General features: G+C 39.1%; 2 protein-coding genes across 2 annotated transcripts in view; one reads left to right on the top strand and one right to left on the bottom strand.

Annotated features, from left to right (window-relative positions):
• The first annotated feature begins 2,002 nt into the window (after positions 1–2,002).
• Positions 2,003–7,569, top strand: LOC147071589 (WD repeat-containing protein 20). Its single transcript, XM_085948181.1, has 3 exons — positions 2,003–2,441; positions 3,929–4,111; positions 5,844–7,569. The coding sequence occupies exons 1-3, from the start codon at positions 2,172–2,174 to the stop codon at positions 7,182–7,184; spliced, it is 1,794 nt and encodes a 597-aa protein (XP_085804307.1). The 5' UTR covers positions 2,003–2,171; the 3' UTR covers positions 7,185–7,569.
• The window catches only part of Bruce (BIR repeat containing ubiquitin-conjugating enzyme), an 89,796-nt gene continuing 75,491 nt past the window's right edge, over positions 7,564–21,868 (bottom strand). Inside the window, exons 50-60 of the mRNA XM_085948176.1 lie at positions 21,521–21,720; positions 20,370–20,540; positions 19,711–19,915; positions 18,855–19,041; positions 17,655–17,769; positions 14,518–14,674; positions 13,756–13,973; positions 13,215–13,454; positions 12,919–13,107; positions 10,726–10,860; positions 7,564–8,543 (exon numbers count right to left, since the gene is read on the bottom strand). Of these exons, the coding sequence (XP_085804302.1) occupies positions 8,358–8,543; positions 10,726–10,860; positions 12,919–13,107; positions 13,215–13,454; positions 13,756–13,973; positions 14,518–14,674; positions 17,655–17,769; positions 18,855–19,041; positions 19,711–19,915; positions 20,370–20,540; positions 21,521–21,720 (2,003 nt within the window). The 3' untranslated portion in view covers positions 7,564–8,357. The remainder of the gene's footprint in view (positions 8,544–10,725; positions 10,861–12,918; positions 13,108–13,214; positions 13,455–13,755; positions 13,974–14,517; positions 14,675–17,654; positions 17,770–18,854; positions 19,042–19,710; positions 19,916–20,369; positions 20,541–21,520; positions 21,721–21,868) is intronic.

Here is a 21,868-nt window from a genome sequence, read left to right as displayed (position 1 = left end):
GCGATCCAATTGGTCAGGGATGCCAACATAATCGGAGCGGTTGGCAGCACGAACGGGAGACACGTGAATTGTAGGAGCTCCCCTTGGTATGCTAGTCGAACGAATCGACGATGTTGAGAAGTCATTGGTACCTGGAGGGACGCCTGGCTTAGATCTATTATTACTAGCCAGTCATCTGTTTGTAAGACGGCTGGAACCTCGTAATGGTGAATTAGTTTGAATGGCTTTGGCTGTAGGAACGCATTCAAACGCTTTCGGTTGAAAATAGGGCATAGGGCCCCGTCTTCTTTCTTGATCAGAAACAGGGTTGAGAGAAAAACTGGTGGTTTGACCCGCTTCTTCTAGAACCCCTGAGTTCTTTAAGTCTTCGATCTCGAGAGTGACCTCTGCTGATTGTTGCGTTTGAAATTCTTTCCGTTAAAGTAAAGAAGGACTTACCAATGGTGGTATACGCACAAACGGTATGCGGGCTGCGGTTATTATTTTTACCAATGTTGGGGGGGGGGGGGGGGGGGTACACTACGCCATCCAGACTCCCCGAAAGTCTCTTAGGCGGCCCCCAATGTTGTTGGTCGTCCAGATGCGGTCACCTTCGCTTAGAGTACGGATCTCTGGTGGAGCCCGTACCTCCGATGGAGAACTCCCTTCCCACAGGACGTCGCCCTTTGGGAGTACCCCGGCCATAATGTGAGTTCGAGGGCCTTCCGGGATTCTCAGCTCGGAGGAATCCTTGATAGTGCCTCCCGAGTGAAGGTATCCTTCCGGTAAGGATCTGAGTCATGTTCTCGCAAATTTTATTATGCGTTGTCCCCAAAACCCTCTTTTTTTTTGGTACAGGCTCATCGCTGTTATGATGTTTTGAGGATTGGTTGCCCAATCCACTAGCCCTTGCATACCCTTTCAGAAACTGTCCCGTTGGGAAAACATCGCATTCTGGAGGGCCGCGATGGTCCTCTCCGTCAGATGGTTAGTTGATGACGAGTGGTCGCACCCACGCAACTTGTCATTTAGACCTAACTCTACGACCGTAGGGGGCGCCAAGAATTGTTTTTGGGCGTTGTGCCACTCTTTGCCGGTCCCCCTGCTGAAATAAGAAACGTAACGAGGATACCTCAAACATCAGCATCTTAATCGACGCTCGTACGTTGAAATTTTCCTCCTGTAGCAGTTCTGCTCGCCGTCTGGTGTCCATTGCTTTTAGAATATCCTCCTCACGGTCATTCAGATGTTGCGCCATAATCACTGATCACTTAACTATCACTTAACGTTAGTCCAAGATAATTTTTTGATAGTTAGAATGAACTGTCAGACGCAACATGTAAACAATAAGAAAGTCAAATCCTTAATGAAGACAAAGTGATGCCAAACTCCATACATAAAAAATAGACGCGCGGGTATGACCAGTAAATAAAAACGGAGGAATGACCAACGACAAGAAAAAGGAAAATAAATTAGTAGAATATAGCCTCACGCGAAGAAGAAAGAGCAAACCCTATCTCAAGGACTTCAAAGTCAAATTCGAATGATGCCAAATTTTGACTTACTTCCGTCTTACTTGGAGCAGTCGATATCATTCAACCTGAATTGAATTGTTGGGTAGAATGTCTACGGAAACGCTTTTCTGACGTTTGACAGTTCGTCATTAGTCTATGAACCGTCCGAATTGGTTTGACGTTTCATGTCAAACCATTTCTGATGGTCCGAGAACGGTTTGATTTTCAATGATACACTGAACCAAATGTCAAATTATCTCAAACCATTTCCGGTGTATTTTTTACTCATACAATATGTACGTATATTGTCTATGGTTTAGTTTGATTTGTTTGATTCTGGTTGAATGATACGAACCTTAATTGCGAAATAATATTGTCAGTCGTAAAATAACTAACGAAAGACTTTTCAGTACTTTTGAATAACGAAATAAAAGTAACTAATCGGAATGTATCGTAACATCACTATGACATGCACAGCGCAGGCTGTCACCCCATTATTCTGAAGCTGTCTTCATGTCATATGAATTGAATTGAATATGTTCTGTTCGAAATGTTGAAGGTTCCGATCGTCCGTGCGACGCAGCATTCGTTTTAAGATTTCATCAGTTTCAAGTAAAGTCGTGCAGTGTGCGTTACTCCCATGAATTTCTACAGGAAAGCGATATTTTGTAAGAGAAAATGGCAGTGCAAGCGGATTCCGGTGGGAAAGACGATTTGAAAACACAGTTCATCACCAGGGAAGGCATCTACAAACTGATGACGCTCTCCGAATACTCTCGCCCGAACAGGGTCGGATACACCAACACCCAAGGATCCTCGCAGGTCCGCGTCTCCTTGGTCACGTTACCGCCCAGTTCCCCGAATGCCGACACTGCTGTCACCGATGACAGAATTTGCTTCAATTACGGAAAAGAGCTCTATGTTTACGTCTATAAAGGCGTCAAAAAGGTAACGAAACTGCATTCGATCGACATAACCTGTCATCCCGATTGCGCAATTTAGATTTATCTATCTCTTAAATGTTCAAAACAAATAGACAAAACATGAATCGACTTACACCTACTTGTATGTCACAAAGTACCCACTGATAACGTCCTTCCTGACATGTCATAAAGTTGACATAACTAATTTATCAATTTATTATCAGTGTGATGTTTTGTAAATAAAACTGTTCCGGTAGTATACATTCATTCTAAAATACATTTAAAGTTCCTTGTACCTACATGATAATTATATGAAGTTCATATTTTTATAAAATATAAAATGAAACTGACAATCCATCTATACTTACACATTTTAAATAACCTTCGCCAGTAGAATATCAATTCAGAGGCATTTACCTAAAGATTTCAATTTCAATGTATTGCGAAAATATTGCGTGTTTTGATAAACAAATTGAAGCCCTACTTAACCTCTTTCTGTCGAATTTTAATACAGGCACTCAATTGAAAGCCTTAAACGTTGTTATGCCTAGAAATTTGGCATATTTTAAACATTTTATTGAAGTCTTTTAATGAAACATAAAATCAAACTAAACATAACGATGGTTGATTTATAATTTTATATAACTTAATAATAATCCAATACAGTAACAAGAATTCTTAAAAGGGCTTAGGTCCCTCCTTATTGCTTTAGTAAATGATGTAATTATATGTAGTGAGTAAAAATTAAACATAAACTCATTTAGTGCTGACAACGCGTTTGCATTAGTTGGCCATTAGATATAATTAACATGATATTTAAATGTGGTAATTAATTAGTAATTATCTGGTAGTGCCATAAATGATTGTTTCCGTAGCTGTAAGTGCGGATTGGAATCCCGTGTCCGGCTAAAATCACACATTTTAATGTCTATTTGTACTAGATTGAATAACCTCCATCTATATCAATGATACTCAACCTTTTTTTTCTTCGGGCCAAATACATATATTTGTAAAGTAACGCTGGCCGCATCACAAATGGTGTGACGAAAAAAATCATGAAACCCCCCCTTTTTTACAAACATTTTTGAGATTTTATAAATTATAAACAAAAGTATTGTGTATCCAAGCGTTTATTTCAAAACTAAAAATCATGTTCCTGATAATAAATGTGTTTCGGGCCGCACATAAAAGCTTAAAGGGCCGCATGTGGCCCGCAGGTTGAGTATCGCTGATCTATATTATATCATTGGTACATAATATCTTGAACTATTATGGCCAAAAATTGGATGTTTATTGAACACCCTAGTATTATAGGTACTATATTGGTGTAAGATTCTGTTCATTTCAAAAATCTTTCCAAGAGTCTCATAATTTTTGCCTATACAGCAGATAAAATAGTTACCAAATCGGTCATTTAATTTTTCTAGTGGTTTATATATTTCTCAGAAGTGTTTTTCAAATTACATATGTTCAAGATGTATTACATTGTGTAAAATTGTTTTTTTGTTGCAGGCTGCTGATTTAACAAAACCCGTTGACAAAAAAATATACAAGGGAACAAATCCGACATGTCACGACTTCAATACGGTGACGACCACACCCGATAGTGTATCATTATTAATAGGATTTTCCACTGGACAAATACAAATATTAGACCCAATTAAAAAGGAAGTTAGCAAACTATATAACGAGGAAGTAAGTAATCTTTGTTTAGTTTTAATTTAACATTGTCCTCCTTTTCAATGCTGTACAGTTACATCACCAGTTCATCTATTCTATACGCAAAGGTGTTATCGAGGTTAGTTTATTATATGTATGTATTATAATTGTTACAATAAGTGCTATGCTTAAACAGCACCTCTTGGCTGTGTTAACTTTTAGCCGGCTCTTACATCAAAACTTGTTTCGCCTGCAACATGTCGAATACGTCTGTCGTTATTCACAAAATGGACATTGCCAAATGGAGCTCCGCAGATTAGTCAAATGCAACTGTTAAGTTTGAAAAAAACATCTGCTGTTGCAATCGTCAAGTTACATGCTCCTCGGGCTCCGAGTCGAAAATGTCAGGATGCATACAAACTACGAATTGGTTATTCCTATACCGGCTCGCCGATCGCCACATCCAAATATCTATACGTTTAGAAGGTTATGTGCGACTGTCGCTAGGTATGTCTTCATATGCAACACCTGATCGCCGTTTTTGGAAGGTTTGATTTATGGCTGTTAGATATGAGAGTCGGTGTAGAACGAGGTAGACAGTTTTGATAGCTAACTTATTGTAATAATTATAATACTCAATACATAAATATGATAAGCTATACCTAGATAGCAACTTTGTGTAAGTATAGAATTAATGCACAGAAGGGCAATTTTTGAATGCACCAGTATTTAAGTTATTCGAACAGCATGCTTCGATTTTGTAAGACGAATTTTATTTCTGCTTTGATTTGTACAAACCCAACTAAAAATCGCGGAGGCTTTTGAGTTTCACTCGCTCGGCACTAGAGGCGCTGGCAGTCGTCCATTTTAATTTTGACACATCGAAAACAGATTGAATGTCGTACGGCTTTATTTTTTTTTTTTTGGCTTTTAAATAATGATGGCCCAGTAGTCGTGGGTCCCAGGTTCGAATCCTGGGTCTGGCAAGTACACATATTGTTTTTCAATTTGTGTATGAGTCAAAGTATGGACCTAGTAGGTTGAGCAAGTGGCTTACATCCATTTCTCATAAAAACAAAAATCTGTTAATACAAACCTCCACTCTGTGAAGGCCCATATGATCTGACATGGTCGAAAGAAAGAAGAAATATCGTTGGAAGTGTTATTTTGTATTTAAATTCTTATTGAAGTACTTATTTTTATTTTGTAATATAGGTAAATACATATTTTATTAATATTACATTTGTAAAATACTTCAGCGCATCTATTCTATATACAAGACTGCTATTGAGGGTAGTTTTTCAAATTTTTGTATCAAAGTATTAGCACTTATTGTAACAATTACAATAAGTAAGTTGTAATTGTTACAATAAGTGCTATGTTTTAACAGCACCTCTCTTGGCTGTGTTAAATTTTAGAGCGAGGTATGTTTAGACGGCTAACTTATTGTAATAATTGTTACAATAAGTGCTAATACTGCGATACAAAAAATGAAAAACTACCCTCGATAGCAGTCTTGTGTATAGAATAGATGCGTAGAAATCATTGCGATTTTGTTTAAAGTTTGTATTTTAAATTTTGGAATTACACATAAAATTTAGATATACGAGGTTTATAAGATAGAATGATTTTTATGATGAACTTTTAAAAGAAAGAATCCATATTATACTTACTCTCTCAAACTAAGCTTACATGGTGTTCGGTGTCAATCCCATCATCGGGGCAGTCCTAAGACGGTTTCATTCATGTTGCTTTGTGTTATGTGCAGAGGCTGATAGACAAGAGCCGGGTGACGTGCATCCGATGGGCGCCCGGGTCGAGCAATCTATTTCTGGCGGCGCACGCCTCCGGCCAGCTGTATGTATACAATGAAGAGCTGGGGTGCGGGGCGGCTGCGCCCCACTACCAACCGTTCAAGCAGGGTGAGGGGTTTGCTGTGCACACCTGCAAGACCAAGTCTACACGGAATCCACTGTACCGGTGGGTGGTGGGGGCCGAGGGATGCTGCATCAACGAGTTTGCGTTCTCACCGTGTGGGGCGCACCTGGCCGTGGCCTCGCAGGACGGCTTCCTGCGCGTGTTCCGCTATGACACTATGGAGTTAGTGGGGCGCGCCCGCTCCTACTTTGGCGGGTTCTTGTGCGTGTGCTGGTCGCCGGACGGGCGCTACGCAGTGGCAGGTGGCGAAGACGACCTCGTGACCGTGTGGTCGTTAGACGAGAGCCGGGTGGCCGCAAGGGGCCAGGGCCACCGCTCTTGGGTGTCAGTGGTAGCTTTCGACCCCTACGCCCGTCAGCCTTCTGAGAGGGAGCCGCGCTCTGATGGGGAGCCGGAGCCTCCCGCAGGCGGGGCATGTTACCGCCTCGGTAGCGTCTCGCAAGACACACAGCTGTGCCTTTGGGACATCACCGAAGACGCGCTGCGGCCACCGCCCAAGGGTCGCGCCTCAGCTCACCTCCCACCTGACCCCGGGGCCTCCTCTCCCAATGGCGCCGCCGGGAGGCCCCCTATTAAGTGCTCCAAGAGCAACAAGATCGGCTCTAAGCCCGGCGACATTCGGGTGGATCCAGAGAAGACTGCCAGAGCAGAGGGGGCAGCGGTCGATGCGGGAGGCCGAAGCCCCCCTGCCGAGCCTCCGCCCCCGGCTTCTGTCGCATCCCGCCTTGCTGGCTTCCCTTTCGGCGATCGCAGGGAGAACTCTCACCGCCGAAACTTCAGCCTGGCCTCTAAGTGCAATTCCAATTCGAGCGACAGCAAGAACAACTCAATCTCCAATTCAGTGGCCCTGCGAGTGAAGAGCACCTTAGCAGGTGTAGGGGGGAGTGGGGGTGCGAGCGGGGCGGGCACCGGGAGCCGGACGGCAGGCGACCCACTGCGCCTAATCGGGACGTCAGCGTGCCCGCGGTTCGACGATTGCCCTGTGTTAGAGCCTCTCGTTTGTAAGAAGGTGGCGCACGAGCGACTCACCGCACTGCTGTTCCGGCGGGACTGCCTTGTGACGGCGTGCCAGGACGGAGGTGTATACACGTGGGCACGGCCTGGCCTACCTCCCCCGCCCCGCTCGCTGGATGCCTCCGACGTCTTTGAGAGGGCAGACCCGCCCGAGTGACCCCCGGGGCTCCCTCGCCCCTGACCTGTTTTTATTTTTTAATCGTCGAGCGACGCCGTGCTCCGCAGCGGGCCGGGTGTCTGCCGGCCCGCGGACGATGCGCGAGACCCTCGTTAATATTTTCCTTCCGGGCCGGCCGCGGTCCCCCCAAGGGCGGGGACGTGCCCAGCCGACCCGCGGAATATTTTTTTAGATAGTCTATGTGAATTGTTTCTGACGTCCGACGCGCGTCCCCCTGTTTATATACTGAAAGTGGCTTTTTTAAATTTTGTAGTTATCTATGAATAGTACAAACGAAATAAGATTTTGTTAACGCAATAAAGTGATAAACCGTAATAAATAAGTGGAAACTGATTACAATAAAACGATGACTTATTTTCATTACAATTTTATTTACAATCATCCGACCCGAACGCTTCGGGCGTCTCACTCCGCAGACGGGCCGCCCCCCGTTCTCGGTCTGTAGTCTGCAGAGCGGGGGGCGTAGACAGCGAATGCTGAATCTGCATAAGCATGATCGCATTCGATTACAATAATTTATTTATTGATTTACAGGTGAATATTGGATACATATTAATTACATAATATTAAAATAGATACAACGCGCAGAAACAACAAAATAAAAGGAAAGCGAGATAAGTATCGCCCGGCATGACGCTGAACGTTAACGCCTTTCCAATGGATTACGCAAATTAACGTAATCAATTTGAAAAGCGTCATTCGGAAGCGTATGCAATTCATTATGCAATTCATTTGTTTACAGTCTGCGCTTTCGCCTTTCTGACAATCAGGCCGCGACGTCGAACCTCCATTCGACCCTACCATAGATTATTTACCGTAAATTTTACATATATTTGATTAAATTAATTAATAAAAGGTGATAAATAACAATAATAGTATAAAAAAAAAATTACTTTACAAAATATCACACTGCAACAACTCGACAAGAGAAAGAATAAAAAAAGTAACTAAAATGAAAGGGATGGCTGCAGGAGACCCAGCAGGCAATTTTTTTTTTTACAAATTCATAAACAAAGCTCGGGCCGTGCTTGTCGACATTTAAACATGTGAAGGAAATAAAACAACCGTTCCGCAACAACGTGAAATAAATGCATTCCATCTTGTCCGTCGTTTGATATTTAACACACGGGCGTGGCCGGAGGGCAGACTGCATCACTCGCACACCTCTGACACCAGCTTCTCCATGTCCTGCTCCATGTGGAGGGCGTGCTGGTCGGCCAGCAAGACTGCCGGGGACATGGGTGAGTCTCTGGCCGCGCTGAAGGGCGTCGCCAGGTCTTCCAGGCCCGGGGGGACCGTCAGCTTGGCCAGTTCTTCGCGGAGACTGTTGTAATGACGCTGGAAGAAATATTTTCGGTGAATGAATAAACCTTGTATAGCTCTCGAGGACGACATGTCTCTTCCAACATGACTAAAACAGACTGATACATAGTAGAGACCGACAGCTCTTGAGGTTGCTTGGAGAACTAGTAGTTCGCAATACTGACACTGACAATAGCACCAAGGCCGCACCTCAAGTTATAGTAGGCGGTGCTTTTTTTTTAGTGAACTATTTTTCAAATATTCATACCATTTCTATGATTGATTATTACTACAATGTTTTTAACCAAATCTGAACTGACGAAATCCAAATGACCATAGGCCCCAACTAAAAACTAAGTGTAAAAAAATCAGTGTGTGTACTTATGTACGCGCGTTAGAAGTTATACTTCTTTGGCGTAACAAAACAAAAACAAAACTTGTGATAAACTGGATTCTTCGACTAGCTCTTAATTATCTTGTTAAATTACACACTCACTCAAGAAAAAGAACCGCTTATTGGAACGCCGTTGGTTTATTTCTATTAACTTATATAATTATTTATCGTTGTTTTTATTTTTAAAGTAACAATTGCCACTATGACGTTTAATAGTTTGTTTATGTAAGGAATTGCAAATGGCCGACAATAATAAATTCGCTGCCTAGCAACGGAACAATTCTAAACTGTAATATTATACTGTATAATCGTCACTATTGCAGTATCATTCAGTGGCGTAATGGTTGTGCGTTCGGCTGATAACCGAACAATCGTTGGTTCAAATCCAATCGAGTGTTTTTTTGGGTGAAAAAATAAATTATGTCTTACATGCCAAAAATACACTCTGATCTGATTTTCCAAACGCGCCTAAAGAAGTATAACTTCAAAAAAGTATCTTTCATAAAATTTATAAAAATAATGGCTAGTAATTTGCCTGGAAGATTACATGTAATCAATCATCAAGACAGTGAACAAACGACAGCAATCCTCTTACAAGCTATTCAGGAGCTATTTTAGGAATCGTCAACAATACGTATCGTATGGCGTCTATCAGTCACAGACGTTCAATACATTTTCTGGTGTCCCTCAGGGCTCAAACTTGGGGCCATTGCTGTTTACGATTTTTATAAATGACATAGCAATGGTCATTAAAAATGCTATGTTTTTGTTGTTCGCTGATGACCTGAAACTCTTCATGGAAGTTGTCACCTTGGACGATTGTCGTCAACTCCAACTTGATATAGACAATATATTAGATTGGGGCAGGCGTAACAAACTGGACTTCAATATTGAAAAATGCAATATTTTATCATTTACCAGAGCCTCGCGAGTATTATTTTTCCAATATTCGATGCATGGCAGAGTTCTTTCGCGAATAGATCTTGGCATTACGTTTGACAGTGAGCTGTGATTTAGTGGTCATATAGCTGTATTTGTAAAAAGGCACTACAAATGTTGGGCTTCGTCTTGCGTACTTCCCGGGTCTTTTCGGATGTTACTGTATTAAATATTCTTTATAATTCCTTAGTGAGAAGCCGGCTTGAGAGTGGGTCGATTGTTTGGGCCCCGCATCAGTTGAAATATGACCTTATGGTGGAGCAAGTTCAAAAGAAATTTTTGAGACTCCTTTATTTGAGGTTATATGGATACTATCCGTGGCTTTATCCAACTGACTTTCTCTTAGGTATGCTTACATACTGTAGTTTAAGTGCTAGAAGATATCAATATTTGGCCACGTATTTTTTCGACTAATACGTGGTGTGAATGAGAACTCTGCCATTCTTGATAATATTGACTTGTGTCCCTGATAACTATCTTAGAAATCGGGAGCATCAGTTGTTTGTTCTCCCAAGGAGCAGAACTAACCTGCCATTGGTGATGCCAATTGGGAGGGCATTAACTCTGTTCAACCAAATTGCTTTGGATGTTGATGTATTCCATCTACGTGAGAATGAGTATATATGTTGTGAACGTCTTAAACTTATAATTTGTAATGTCCACAATATGTAAAATAAATTAAAATTGAATTGAATACAGTAAAACCTCATTAATAAGAACACGGATAATTCGAAATTCGCCTTAATTTGAAATTTTCGCAAAAAAAAAGTCCCTTGAACATTATTATCATATAAAACCATACCTTTAATTTGAATTTCGTAATTCGAAATGATTTCAGATGTAATGAACTGTAACATTGCCATAATATTTTAGAAAACTGCTCACCTTCAATGATATTGTGTTTAAAGAAATATTTCTTTGTGTTCGTTTATCTCCAGACTGCATTTCCAATTCGGCAATCCAACTTTCTATTACTGAACATATTTCATCTCGTTTTAACCAAAAGTGTGTGCGAATCACCTGCAATCAAAATAAAATACATATTACATTAATATGTTATAAAAGCGAAATGCCATGCAAGAACCAAATCTTCTTAAAAAATACAATAACCCGATCGATGTATCAGACTAATTTGAACAAGGGGATGTCCGATATAGCCAGTCCATTTAAAGTAGATTTTCCAAATGCGTATGTTAAATTGACAAATTTATAAAAACACCCAAGGCTGTGTGATCACATGCCAATCATGCGTTGAATAATAGTTTACGATTGAAATATATGGACCTGCACCTGCGCATTTATTCTATACACACGGCTGCTATCGAGGGTAGTTTATCATATTTATGTATTGAAGCCAATGACATATTAAATGGACATCTCACTTCATATCGGTGCGCACGAGAAATTGTGCATGAAAGTCATTTACAGATGTATAGGTAGACGTCATGTGACCATATGACGTATCCATTTCCATTATGCGATACAAGCTTCGAGAATGTATAGTAATATAACCTTTATTGTAATGGTGTATTAGTGTCATTACTCATTACGTTAGAAACAGATTCTAGGTTGCTTACGACTTCTCGGAGATTAGACGCAAGTGGGCCCAGCGCATCACAGGCGTCTGTCCAATGGTTTCTGTCATTCAATTGCATTGAATAAACATTCATCAATATGTATCTTAAAATGGTATTTTATCAATAATAAATAATACTAACACATGAAAAGTGATATCCCATCTTTCTTGGAGTGTTTAGTAGATTTTTTTTACAATTTTTAACTAGGCACATTGGCATTTTGTAACACAATAATAACGGCGGAGTCGAAACCTGACAGTCAGAAATTTTGTATGGGCAGACCCAGCGGTGTCGCCAGACCGCTTGCAAGCAGAATGTTCATTTGAGCGTAGGATACCGATATTAAAATATGAATTTCGCCATCTGGCAGACCCGACACAAAGTGAGTGTCATTTTATTTTCCAGATGCTTCGTCCATATTAATGTCATTGATTGAAGCGGTCAATTGTTACAATAAGCTAACCGTCTGAACTATCAAAAAGTGCTATGTTTTAACAGCACCTCTCTTGGCTGTGTTAACTTTTAGAGTGAGATAGACAGTTTAGACGGCTAACTTATTGTAACAATTATAATACCCCAATACATAAATATGATAAACTACCCTCGATAGCAACCTTGTTTATAGAATATATGCCCAGAAGTTGTCCTTTAAATCTGAATTCTGCAAAATTAAGGTTTTACGGTATGTATCTTTTTTTGTCATTTTCTAAGACACATTAATAGTTAATTAAAATTTCAGAACCGATCAATATGTGGATATTGGCTTAAATCAATGCCGCATATAAGTCATGCATTATTGTAAACAAAACTACGTATGAGCCATAATTAAATTATACAAAAACCAAACTGCGAAGTGTCATGTCTTCTGAATATTTTCAAAAATGGTCAAAGAATATCAGTGATTATGCTGATAGCAGTTCCACAGATTGGATGTTAACTTAGCACACTTCTATGGTATTTTAAGCTATTTCTTCCTCTGAAGAAAGCAACTATTTATTAAACAAAAAGAGAATTTGAGTCTATACAACTACAGAATTCGAAGTCCCTGATCCAAAGTTTTATTGATTTTTACCTAGAGTTTCATCTCGATTCTCAATATTTCAAAAGAAACTTGACGAAGGAGGAATGAGGTGAGGCGCGTTTAAGTATAATTAATAATTGTGTATATTTCTTTCCTCTTCCCGTATTTCATGGGGATGAAGTCGTGGGCAATCGCTACTAACAAAATACTTTTGTGAATAAATTGTTAGGTGATTCTAAAATATTAAAATCCAATACTTGGCTACCATCTTGGTATTTTATGAGCTTACTATCTATTGTAAAATATCAAGTTCAGCTTTGAATTAGTATTCAGCACCATAAAATACATGTATAAATAATAAATAAATCCAGTCAGATGATTATCTTTTCTTGATCTGTCAAGTTTTAATTTTAAAATTGGAACTGCGAGCCTGCTTCAATTATTGGCTTAATGTAAAATTATATACTTTATGAAGATTACCTGCTGAAAGCATGATGTAGGATTGCGTAGCTGTTCAAGCATGGCCCAGCGTACGCATGCTTGGTAAATGTTAGAGTTGTACTCCAGACTGTGGTGAGTGCCCCCGGGTGTGCCGCGGCTCCGTTCAAATCCTGGCTCGTTAAAGTACGGCTCCGGAACCAGAATAAGGCTCTGGATCGATACTAATACCTGCAAAAATGAATCATGTTTAGAAATCAGAAACTATCTTGATAAAATCCAATTTGAAATAGTTGGTAGCCCAACGACATTATCCTTAAAAGAAAAGGTTGTCAAACCTGTAGAAAACTAGAAGTCTGCGCATTCCACTGCTCTTCAGGTCTTCCATGCCAGGTATTTAAAACGGAGAGGCACACTTTGCCATCCAGGTACAGGTTAGGATTGAAACGGACTGAATGCCGCCCCGTGGTTTCTAAATTGATCAGCATGGGTGTGTTTGGGTAATCAACGGGGAAATAGACGTCTAATTCAAAACAGCCATTGGCGTACGGCGTGTCTGAAGGGCCTGTTATGAGTACCTGTAATGTGAAAATAATATTAGAATATGCAAGTACGGTACTAAAATGGAGGACCCAAGAGGCACGTCGAGTGATGAATATAGACGAAATATATTTTTATGTGAAAAAATATTCAATAATTGAACTTATATGCAGTCAGTGCGGCTCTAACACTTGTCAGATGGTGGGGTCAGATATTACGAACCATCAATAAATTTATTATGTCTCGAAAACAAGATATCATTTGCAGAATGCTAGATTTGCAATCTCATTTTTCTGTTTCATGTGATCTGGTATAAGAATGAGCTTTTGCTTCAATCACCTTCATAACGTCGAGTCTATCCTGGTCGGTCCTAACAAATACAGAACTGCTATAGGAGAGGGGGAGGGAGGTGGAAAGAGTGACAGCTTCCTGCGCCAGTCGTTTCATTCTCGCCGGGTGGCACCTCTCCCCTGCTGCTCGCACCGTCGACTCGAAGTGGTACGCTACGTTGAACTTATAGCCGTTGTCAGGGCATTCCGCGATCATCTCAAACGTTTCTGTAACAACCAATTGACAAGGAAAAATTACACTCGGTGAAATGAATACTGAGTAAACTATTATCGAAAACAGTATATTTTACTTTCATCAGCTTGGATTTATCCCTACAAGCTGATTCCATTCCTCCCAATAATGTCAGGTAACATAACTAGTTCACCAATCCAGCAATCTCTAGAGTCTAGGTTAAACTTTTGGACGTTTTCTACCATTTGAGTAGGTACCACTGAATGACTAGATCTGTCCAAATAGTTGTGTAAATATTACATTAACCAACAAATAACCTTTTTGTTATTGAATTATCAATTTTCTTTGTGGTCAGTTTCCAGCAAGAAATGTAAATAAATTTACAATGTCGATCTTCTGTCTCAGATGATTAATTGTAAATATTTAAGTAAACAACTCCTCTGATGATGACATTGTGACTAAACTGTGGTAGGCATCTCTCCCACTGTGTGTTAAGTGTATTATAAGCCCTCCCCAGAGTCAAGTTACTTCAAACAAATTGGGTCTTTGAATGCGATAGGTTTAGAGTATGAAACAAACCGAATTGTAACCGCCGCATGACTTCGAGGTATCTGGCTTCTCTGGTGGCTGCGGAAAGTGTTCTCGGCATCCCGGCAACTGTTCCGCCAGCGCCTAAACCTAATCCTGCCCCGTCTTCTCCCAAACCGAGTCTGCTCTGGACTAGCGCCGATGTTGCCTAAAAATACATCACAACACTTCATTATTAAATTCACCAACTATTGATTTATATCCACAACTAAGCCTAAGATGTATACAAACTCTCAATATCTTCGGTCAACTTATAGGAAGTACACACGCACGTTCTTGCTCGATGGTTTTACGCTCATTCCAACATTTGTACCATCTGGCTCGATGGTTTTTTTTTGTGTGTGGGAGTGAGGACGCACCGGCAAGGCTCGTGTGGCCTCGCTCTCACTCGAGGTCGTGGTGGTGCGACGGTGGCCTCACAGCGTCTTGTGTCGAGTTGCTCGACTGTGTGGACACAACGACGAGCATGCTTCTAAGTCAACATGGTCGATTGAGCAAAAACGTACGTGGGTACTAGGCTTTAGGATAAGTGCAAAACTGACATTTTGCATTGTAAGAGTTTTAACATTAATTCCCTGTAAAGAGAGATTATTATGTAAATAAGTATGTAAAACTTAACTATCAAATACTACCGTTATTTTGATAGTTTGAAATGACTAGAAAAGACTTTAGACAACATAGTAAAACTGTATTATAATATATTTTATATATATTATAATTACTGAATAATAATTAATTTGAACAAAGACAATATATTATTATGTAAAAGTGGACTTGAATGCGAATTTGCATTATGCGCCATAGTGCAATATGGGTAAAATTATTACTTTTCAAGTCCGGACAGATTGGCAGAATAAGACAACAATGCTGTAAAAATGTTCAATTATCATCATTATTGCAATGTAGGTCAAGTTCATCTTTTAACATATGTCTGATTACGAAAGAATGACATTTGTATGAGCGGACTTTACGGATGTTTATGAGAAAGGCTTATTTACGAGATCCCTCGGTCCATCGAAAATGTAAATGCAACCAATGTTACCGAATGTTATTTTTCATTCTTACCTGTTGCAAAAATAATTAAATTCACTATTATACTCATCTAGATTTTTTGCATTCTTATAAACACATCAAATTAATGAGGTTTGACAGAAAACTAAACATAAGTCAAAAGAGGTGCCGTTTAAATTTTCTGTTGAATCATATAAACTTGACAATTCTATGTATTAATAAATACTTTTTTCTGTACTTGCGGGTCTATTCTATACACAAGGCTGCTTTCGGCCTTTGTGGCAGCTAAATAGGGTAGGAAAGTATCGAATTATTAACACTTATTGTAACAATTACAATAAGTTGGCCGTCTGAACTGTCAAAACTGTCTATCTCGGTCTAAAATTTATCACAACCAATGGGTCTATTCTATGCTTATCGACCGCTAAAGTGATAAAGTGAAAAATATTATCAAACTTAGGGTAGGTTTGTATCAAAATATTAGCACTTATTGTAACAATTACACGAAGCCAGTTTTTATTGTTGCAATAAGTGCTATATTTTAACAGCACCTATCTTGCTGCTGTTAAAATATCGCACTTATTGCAACAATAAAAACCGGCTTCGTGTAATCGTTACAATAAGTGCTAATATTTTGATACAAACCTACCCTAAGTTTGATACTATTTATCAATTTAGTGTTCGATAAGTATAGAATAGACCCACAAGAGAGGTGCTGTTAAAACATAGCACTGTAACAATTATAACTAAATTATTGTAATTGTTACAATAAGTGTTAATAATTCGATACTTTCCTACCCTATTTAGCTGCCGTAGTGGACCGAAAGCAGCCTTGTGTATAGAATAGACCCGTTGATAGAAATACTGAAGAAATATAGAATACTGAAATGTCATTTTGACATTTCATGTTGATTTCCATAGTAACGCACATATGAGTCGTATAGTATCAAAAGTAGATCTGTGCGTTATTCATCATTTCGAGAAAATGACGAAAAACGTTTTGTTGGGTTCTTTAGTGTTATAATAGCATGACATATGTTTCTACATTTAGAAATTAGAAATTCAATTCAAATTCAACAGTTCTACTTTTGTTTCCAAAGTATTGAACAGTTCTAATTCTGATACCAAGCCCTATTTTCCACCACAATTTTATATCACATAGATACGATTTTGATTTGAATATTGTATTGCTGGTCGTACATCATGGCCAGAAGAATAATTTGGCATACTTAGTTAAATTTTGATATATTTGCGACAGTTCTACTTTTGATACTATACGACTCATATATATTAATAATTTAGTTGCTAGGACCCCCTTAGCAACCAATAATAGTGTTAACCAATAATACAAAACAGAATTAACTGAAAATGAATTCAATTCTGCTTAAAGATGGCTAAAAGTATTAAAAGAATGCATTGTCGTCGTATTCTGAAAATTTCAAATGTCTAGCTAGTCAGGAAGTTAGTTAAAAATCTTCAATCGTCCAATACAAATCTTGGACAAACAAGAAAAAATTTGTACTGGACAAACAAGAATACGAGCTAATAAAAACGTGGTAAAATACAGTCCATGACTGGAACAATAATCATGTTTGCCTTGCATAATTGCTGCACACTAGAAGACATAGCGTCAAATCGTGCGCTCAAGGAATTCCTTAAACATGTGAATAATTTAAAACGTTTAAACCATTGATATACTACTAGATGAGCAGTTCCCATACAAGTGTCATTTTAAAAATGTGCCACAAAAAGATATAACTAATATCGTCTTATAATATTTCCTTGTAGGTATAATGCGTTAAGACCGTTAACATGGATTCCCGAATTTCACCCGTATTGCCCTGGCTGTAAAACTAAATTTGCGTTCTTGGAATAGTGAACCTAAGGGTGCTGCAACGCAAAACAGACAGCAAGTCGTCATGCGCTGACTATTAGTTAGAGTAAGATGCAAGCTAGACCGGGCTTACTCAGTAAGTTTTAACAAAGGCCGACTCGCTGAAAATCGGGCGTCATTTTAAGAAGCATATGATTCATCCAGTAGTATATCAATGGTTTAAACCCAAATAGGTCTGTTATTATATCAAGTGTTTACGGGACAAAACATTAAATGAAATTACTTGAATGTCAGGAATAAGAAGGGCGAGGCCTTCATCGTCTTCTCCGCCGTCCGCATTTGACATTCCGAATCTATGGCTGTATGTCGTCTTTCCGTAAATTGTTTTTTTATTCATTCTGAAAAACAGAAATCATATTATTTCATCACGTACAATATAAAAAAATATTTATGTATAAGGGAATACTGAAAGGTAGAAGAAGGACAGATTCTTCTCGCATTGCGGCCTCGACGAAATCACTTGGAATGGTGTCATTGTCATTTTTGAAAGTAACATGAGTCACCTGCCGTGCCACAAGAATGTAACACTATTCTACTTGACAAATATAATGAAAAATATTATGTTGTCAGTCATGAGCCAGCATGATCGGGGTAAATCATTCTACAGTGGCACCATAGTCGATTCGCAGTTGTAATGTCATTATTTGCTACAATGCTAGCAAACAATACCATGACAACTGCAAATCGCTTTTGCCGTATCCATGGTGCATGGTGAGTGATTTATCGATATTATATAGACGAAAGATCTGATTTTATAAAGAGAAGCCGTGTCAAATTTTAGTAATTAAAACACTAATTTTTGTACACCCACGGTGGCCGCGTGGCTTAAGCGTTGGACTATCACGCCGTGGGTCTCAGGTTCGAATCCTGGGTCTGGCAAGTACACATATTGTTTTTCAATTTGTGTGTGAGTCAGGGTATGGACCTAATAGGTTGAGCAAGTGGCTGACATCCATTTCTCGTAAAAAACAAAATCTGTTAATATAAACCTCTACTTTGTGGAGGCCCATATGATCCTATTAGGATCGGACATGGTCGGAAAAAAAAACACTAATGGCATGTTTGGAACATTCATAATGTGATCATTGTTTTCTGACGACCGTTTGACATCTTTGTAATCGTTCGTTGAAATATTATTTTATTTGTCACCGGGTATTCTTCCTCCTTCTTTCCATGATTTTTCACGTTCGTTGGAGAGGCCATTCTCAAGAGATAATAATATAGTAAAGTGAATTGTTTGGTGTATATTTTGGATGCGATAAATCCCAGTCAAGCTGGTTTATTTTTTGTTGGATTATTTTTGCTGCAGTATGACCCAATTTCTAGATACTGATTTTATGAAGGTGTCTGCGCTGTCAGCCAAGCGGTCCTGAGTAATAATGAAATTGTAGACAGCGAAAACATATCAATTGTGAGTACTAACTTGAGTTTAGTGGCGTAAGTGTCGACAGTCCTACTCATCTGATGCAGAAGGGGCGGGATGACGGCGAGCGATGGCGGGAAGGGAGCGGCGTGGGGTGCGCTCAGGCAGAGACCGCCTGTGGTCATCACCGCCCGGACCACGCGCATGACAGCCAGGTACAGGGGAATGTGCCGGGACATGTCCAATACTGAAAATGACGATGACATGTTAGATGACATTATAAAAAAGGTTAATCATATGAATCTTCTTCACAGAGTGGAAGTTAGTTATATTATAGACATACAGTGAAACCCCCATTCTACGGTTTTCAAGGAACCCTAAAGAAAAAATGATAAATGCGGGATATATAGTAACATTAAAAAAAAACTTATTTTTCTCGATGTCTTCAATTATTTTCAGTTTCTCAGCTAGAGTTCTTGTTTTATAAAAATTCGTAATACAAGATGCGAAGCAAGACTATCATTTGTTTTGTACGTATCATAAACAATTCTGCAAAAGCAAAATGAAAAATATTTGACAAAAACGGTCAATCAGGATAATATTTGTAACGGGACCATAATATTTAGATGATAGTTCGAGGAAAACGATAAATCGGGGAATGGTTAATGCTGGATTATTTAACATTATTCTTATGGGTGTTTGGCGGGACTTCCAAAAATAAACGACCCGTGCGGGAAAACGATTTATGCGAGAACGGTAGATCGGGGTTTCACTATACCACATAAGCAAGCGTGAAGTTCGATTGTTTTGATACAAAATATGACAACTCAAAGAGATTATAACTATGCATTGATGGATGGTGCATAAAACGCATGTTGTGACAAAATAGTTTGTGGCGTATGAGGTAGTTAAATACCTGAATCGTTTCTAAGATATGAAGATATGGCTGGGAGAAGTGCACTCCGGTGCAGCATTTCGGTGAACTCAGGGGGCAAGCATGGCTGCTGAGCACTGCTGGAAGAAGAAGACGACGTCTCACCTCCGTCCGCCTCTCCATCAGCCGATTGCCGTCTCTCCCCCGAGCCCCACCTCTCCCCGGGTTGAATGTATGATGCTATAACCTACAAAATGAATGGAAATCAGTACAGGAAATACAAAAAGAACAAAGTGATATAATATAGAGAGTAATATTGACTTTGTATTACAACAGTTGATTGCAATTCCATAATATTTAGTTGACTTGATAATTATATATAAATATATATTCTCAACTTAGGTATTTTATAATTCATAATTTGAAATTTTTTTTATTGTATCAATATACAATAATCACACATCCGGTGCAATAACGTCATAAGTGCAAAACACAATTTTTTTCAGGAGAAGCATTTAAAGATTGTGAACTTGATAATGGTTTCATGAGACCTATAAGAACTACACTTATGACATTGACGCACCAGGTGCGGAGACCTATTAGGCATGGTTTTGACATTAATCTCATTTTTGTTTTTTATTTGCACTTGTGACGTTGTTACACCGGATGTGCGAATGTACCATTAAATTTAGAAATGTTACCTGTAGTAAAACTGTGACATGTTCCTCTTCAGTTTTTTGCCGCATTAGTGATTGCTCAACATTCCACGATTGCTGTGTCGATCCCGTGCCGAAACCGGTGCCTTTGGCCCAGTACAGTTTGCTCTTTTCCTCCGCTTTCGTTTTCGAAGAGTTTCCATTACTATTATTAGCCTGCAAATGAAACATTTTTAACAAAATAAATCATTGAAATGAAATTGCAGTAGTTTTTTTTTAATATCAAAATGATGATTTCAAAATTCACACACTAATTTATTATTGGAAGATAAAAAAACTTCTTTGTTGAACCAGTTTTATTCCTATTCACTATTTACACAAAGTACATAGAGTTGAATCCCGATTTTACGTGCCCACCCAAATTTCACGTTTTGCGTATAGTTTCTGCTTTTTTTTTTTAGGACTTTTAATAGCCGGTTAAAGGTTTTTATTTCCTGCAATTGGACTACTATTATGCAACAAGGAACCAACCATCAACATGTTAAAATATGGGTTAGTGTTATAATGTGGTTTCCATAAGAGTCAATTTGTTAGGAAAAAAATGCCACGCATGTAAGTGAACATTACTGCCATTTATTGTTGTAAGAACCAACCAACATTCACCTATGGACTCTTTCAATTTTGCAACAAAAAACCAATCAACATTTTTTGTTAAAAAATGCATTAATTTCCTCAGATAAAGCAAAAGTAGTCAATATAAATAAATAATTACTTTCAATATCAACACATAAAACTTAAAGGGATTTATCTCAGAAGTAGATTGTTGTGGATTGGTTTTTTGTTGCATAATACTGTCCAATTTATATCTGGAATATTCAAAATTCAATTCAAAAGCATGGCAACTATTGAAACGAATTCCAGACGCACGTGTGCATTTAAATTTATAGACATGTCTGCAGTGCCCAAGGCCAAGGTTACACGATGTGATTATTCAAGTTTTTTGACGTTAACACCTGTTCAAATAAAGTATCAGGAACCGAACATTGTCAGTTAAAGAGAAAAGAATCATTCTCGTAAACATAATATGCTCCAAACCAAAATATCACACGAATAACATGTTTCCAAAAAACTTCTTCGATTTTTTAAATCATCTATAAGTATAATATTTCTTGAAAAAAATATATTTTGACATTTACCTCGGAAGGCGGCGACTCGGGTTGCTGGTGGGTGAAGACGGCCAAGCAGACGAGAAGCAGTCGGAGGGTGCCCGTCCGAAGGAGAGTGCCACGCAGCAGCAGACCGTCGTCTGTCGACAGAGGACTGCTCTCCAACAGAGCGCCCAGCACTCGGAAAGATAGCGTCCCTAATCCTGGCCCGCACACCGACATTATGTCTTCTGGAATTTAGAAACAAGGTTTAACTATATATAATGAAAGCCCGGGTGGGGTCCTGTGATTACGAGAGTTTGCAGTTTATTAGTGACTGCAAGGCATTCAATATGCCAAGCTTTCTTTCAAATCGAAGCCACACCCAAACTGACCATT

Source organism: Rhyacophila brunnea, unplaced genomic scaffold (genome assembly GCF_057557595.1).
Source record: "Rhyacophila brunnea isolate RB1 unplaced genomic scaffold, BYU_Rbru_1.0 scaffold_20, whole genome shotgun sequence".
Classification (NCBI taxonomy): Eukaryota; Metazoa; Arthropoda; class Insecta; order Trichoptera; family Rhyacophilidae; genus Rhyacophila; species Rhyacophila brunnea.
The sequence above is the reverse complement of the archived record's forward strand: the minus strand, read 5'-3'. Positions and strand labels throughout refer to the sequence as shown.

What these genes read in the sequence shown, in the direction of transcription:
- LOC147071589 (XM_085948181.1), top strand. Translation starts at nt 2,172, where the DNA reads ATGGCAGTGCAAGCGGATTCCGGTGGGAAAGACGATTTGAAAACACAG. An exon ending in TCTATAAAGGCGTCAAAAAG is followed by an intron (nt 2,442 to 3,928) that starts GTAACGAAACTG and finishes TTTTTGTTGCAG; the next exon opens with GCTGCTGATTTAACAAAACC. An exon ending in GCAAACTATATAACGAGGAA is followed by an intron (nt 4,112 to 5,843) that starts GTAAGTAATCTT and finishes TGTTATGTGCAG; the next exon opens with AGGCTGATAGACAAGAGCCG.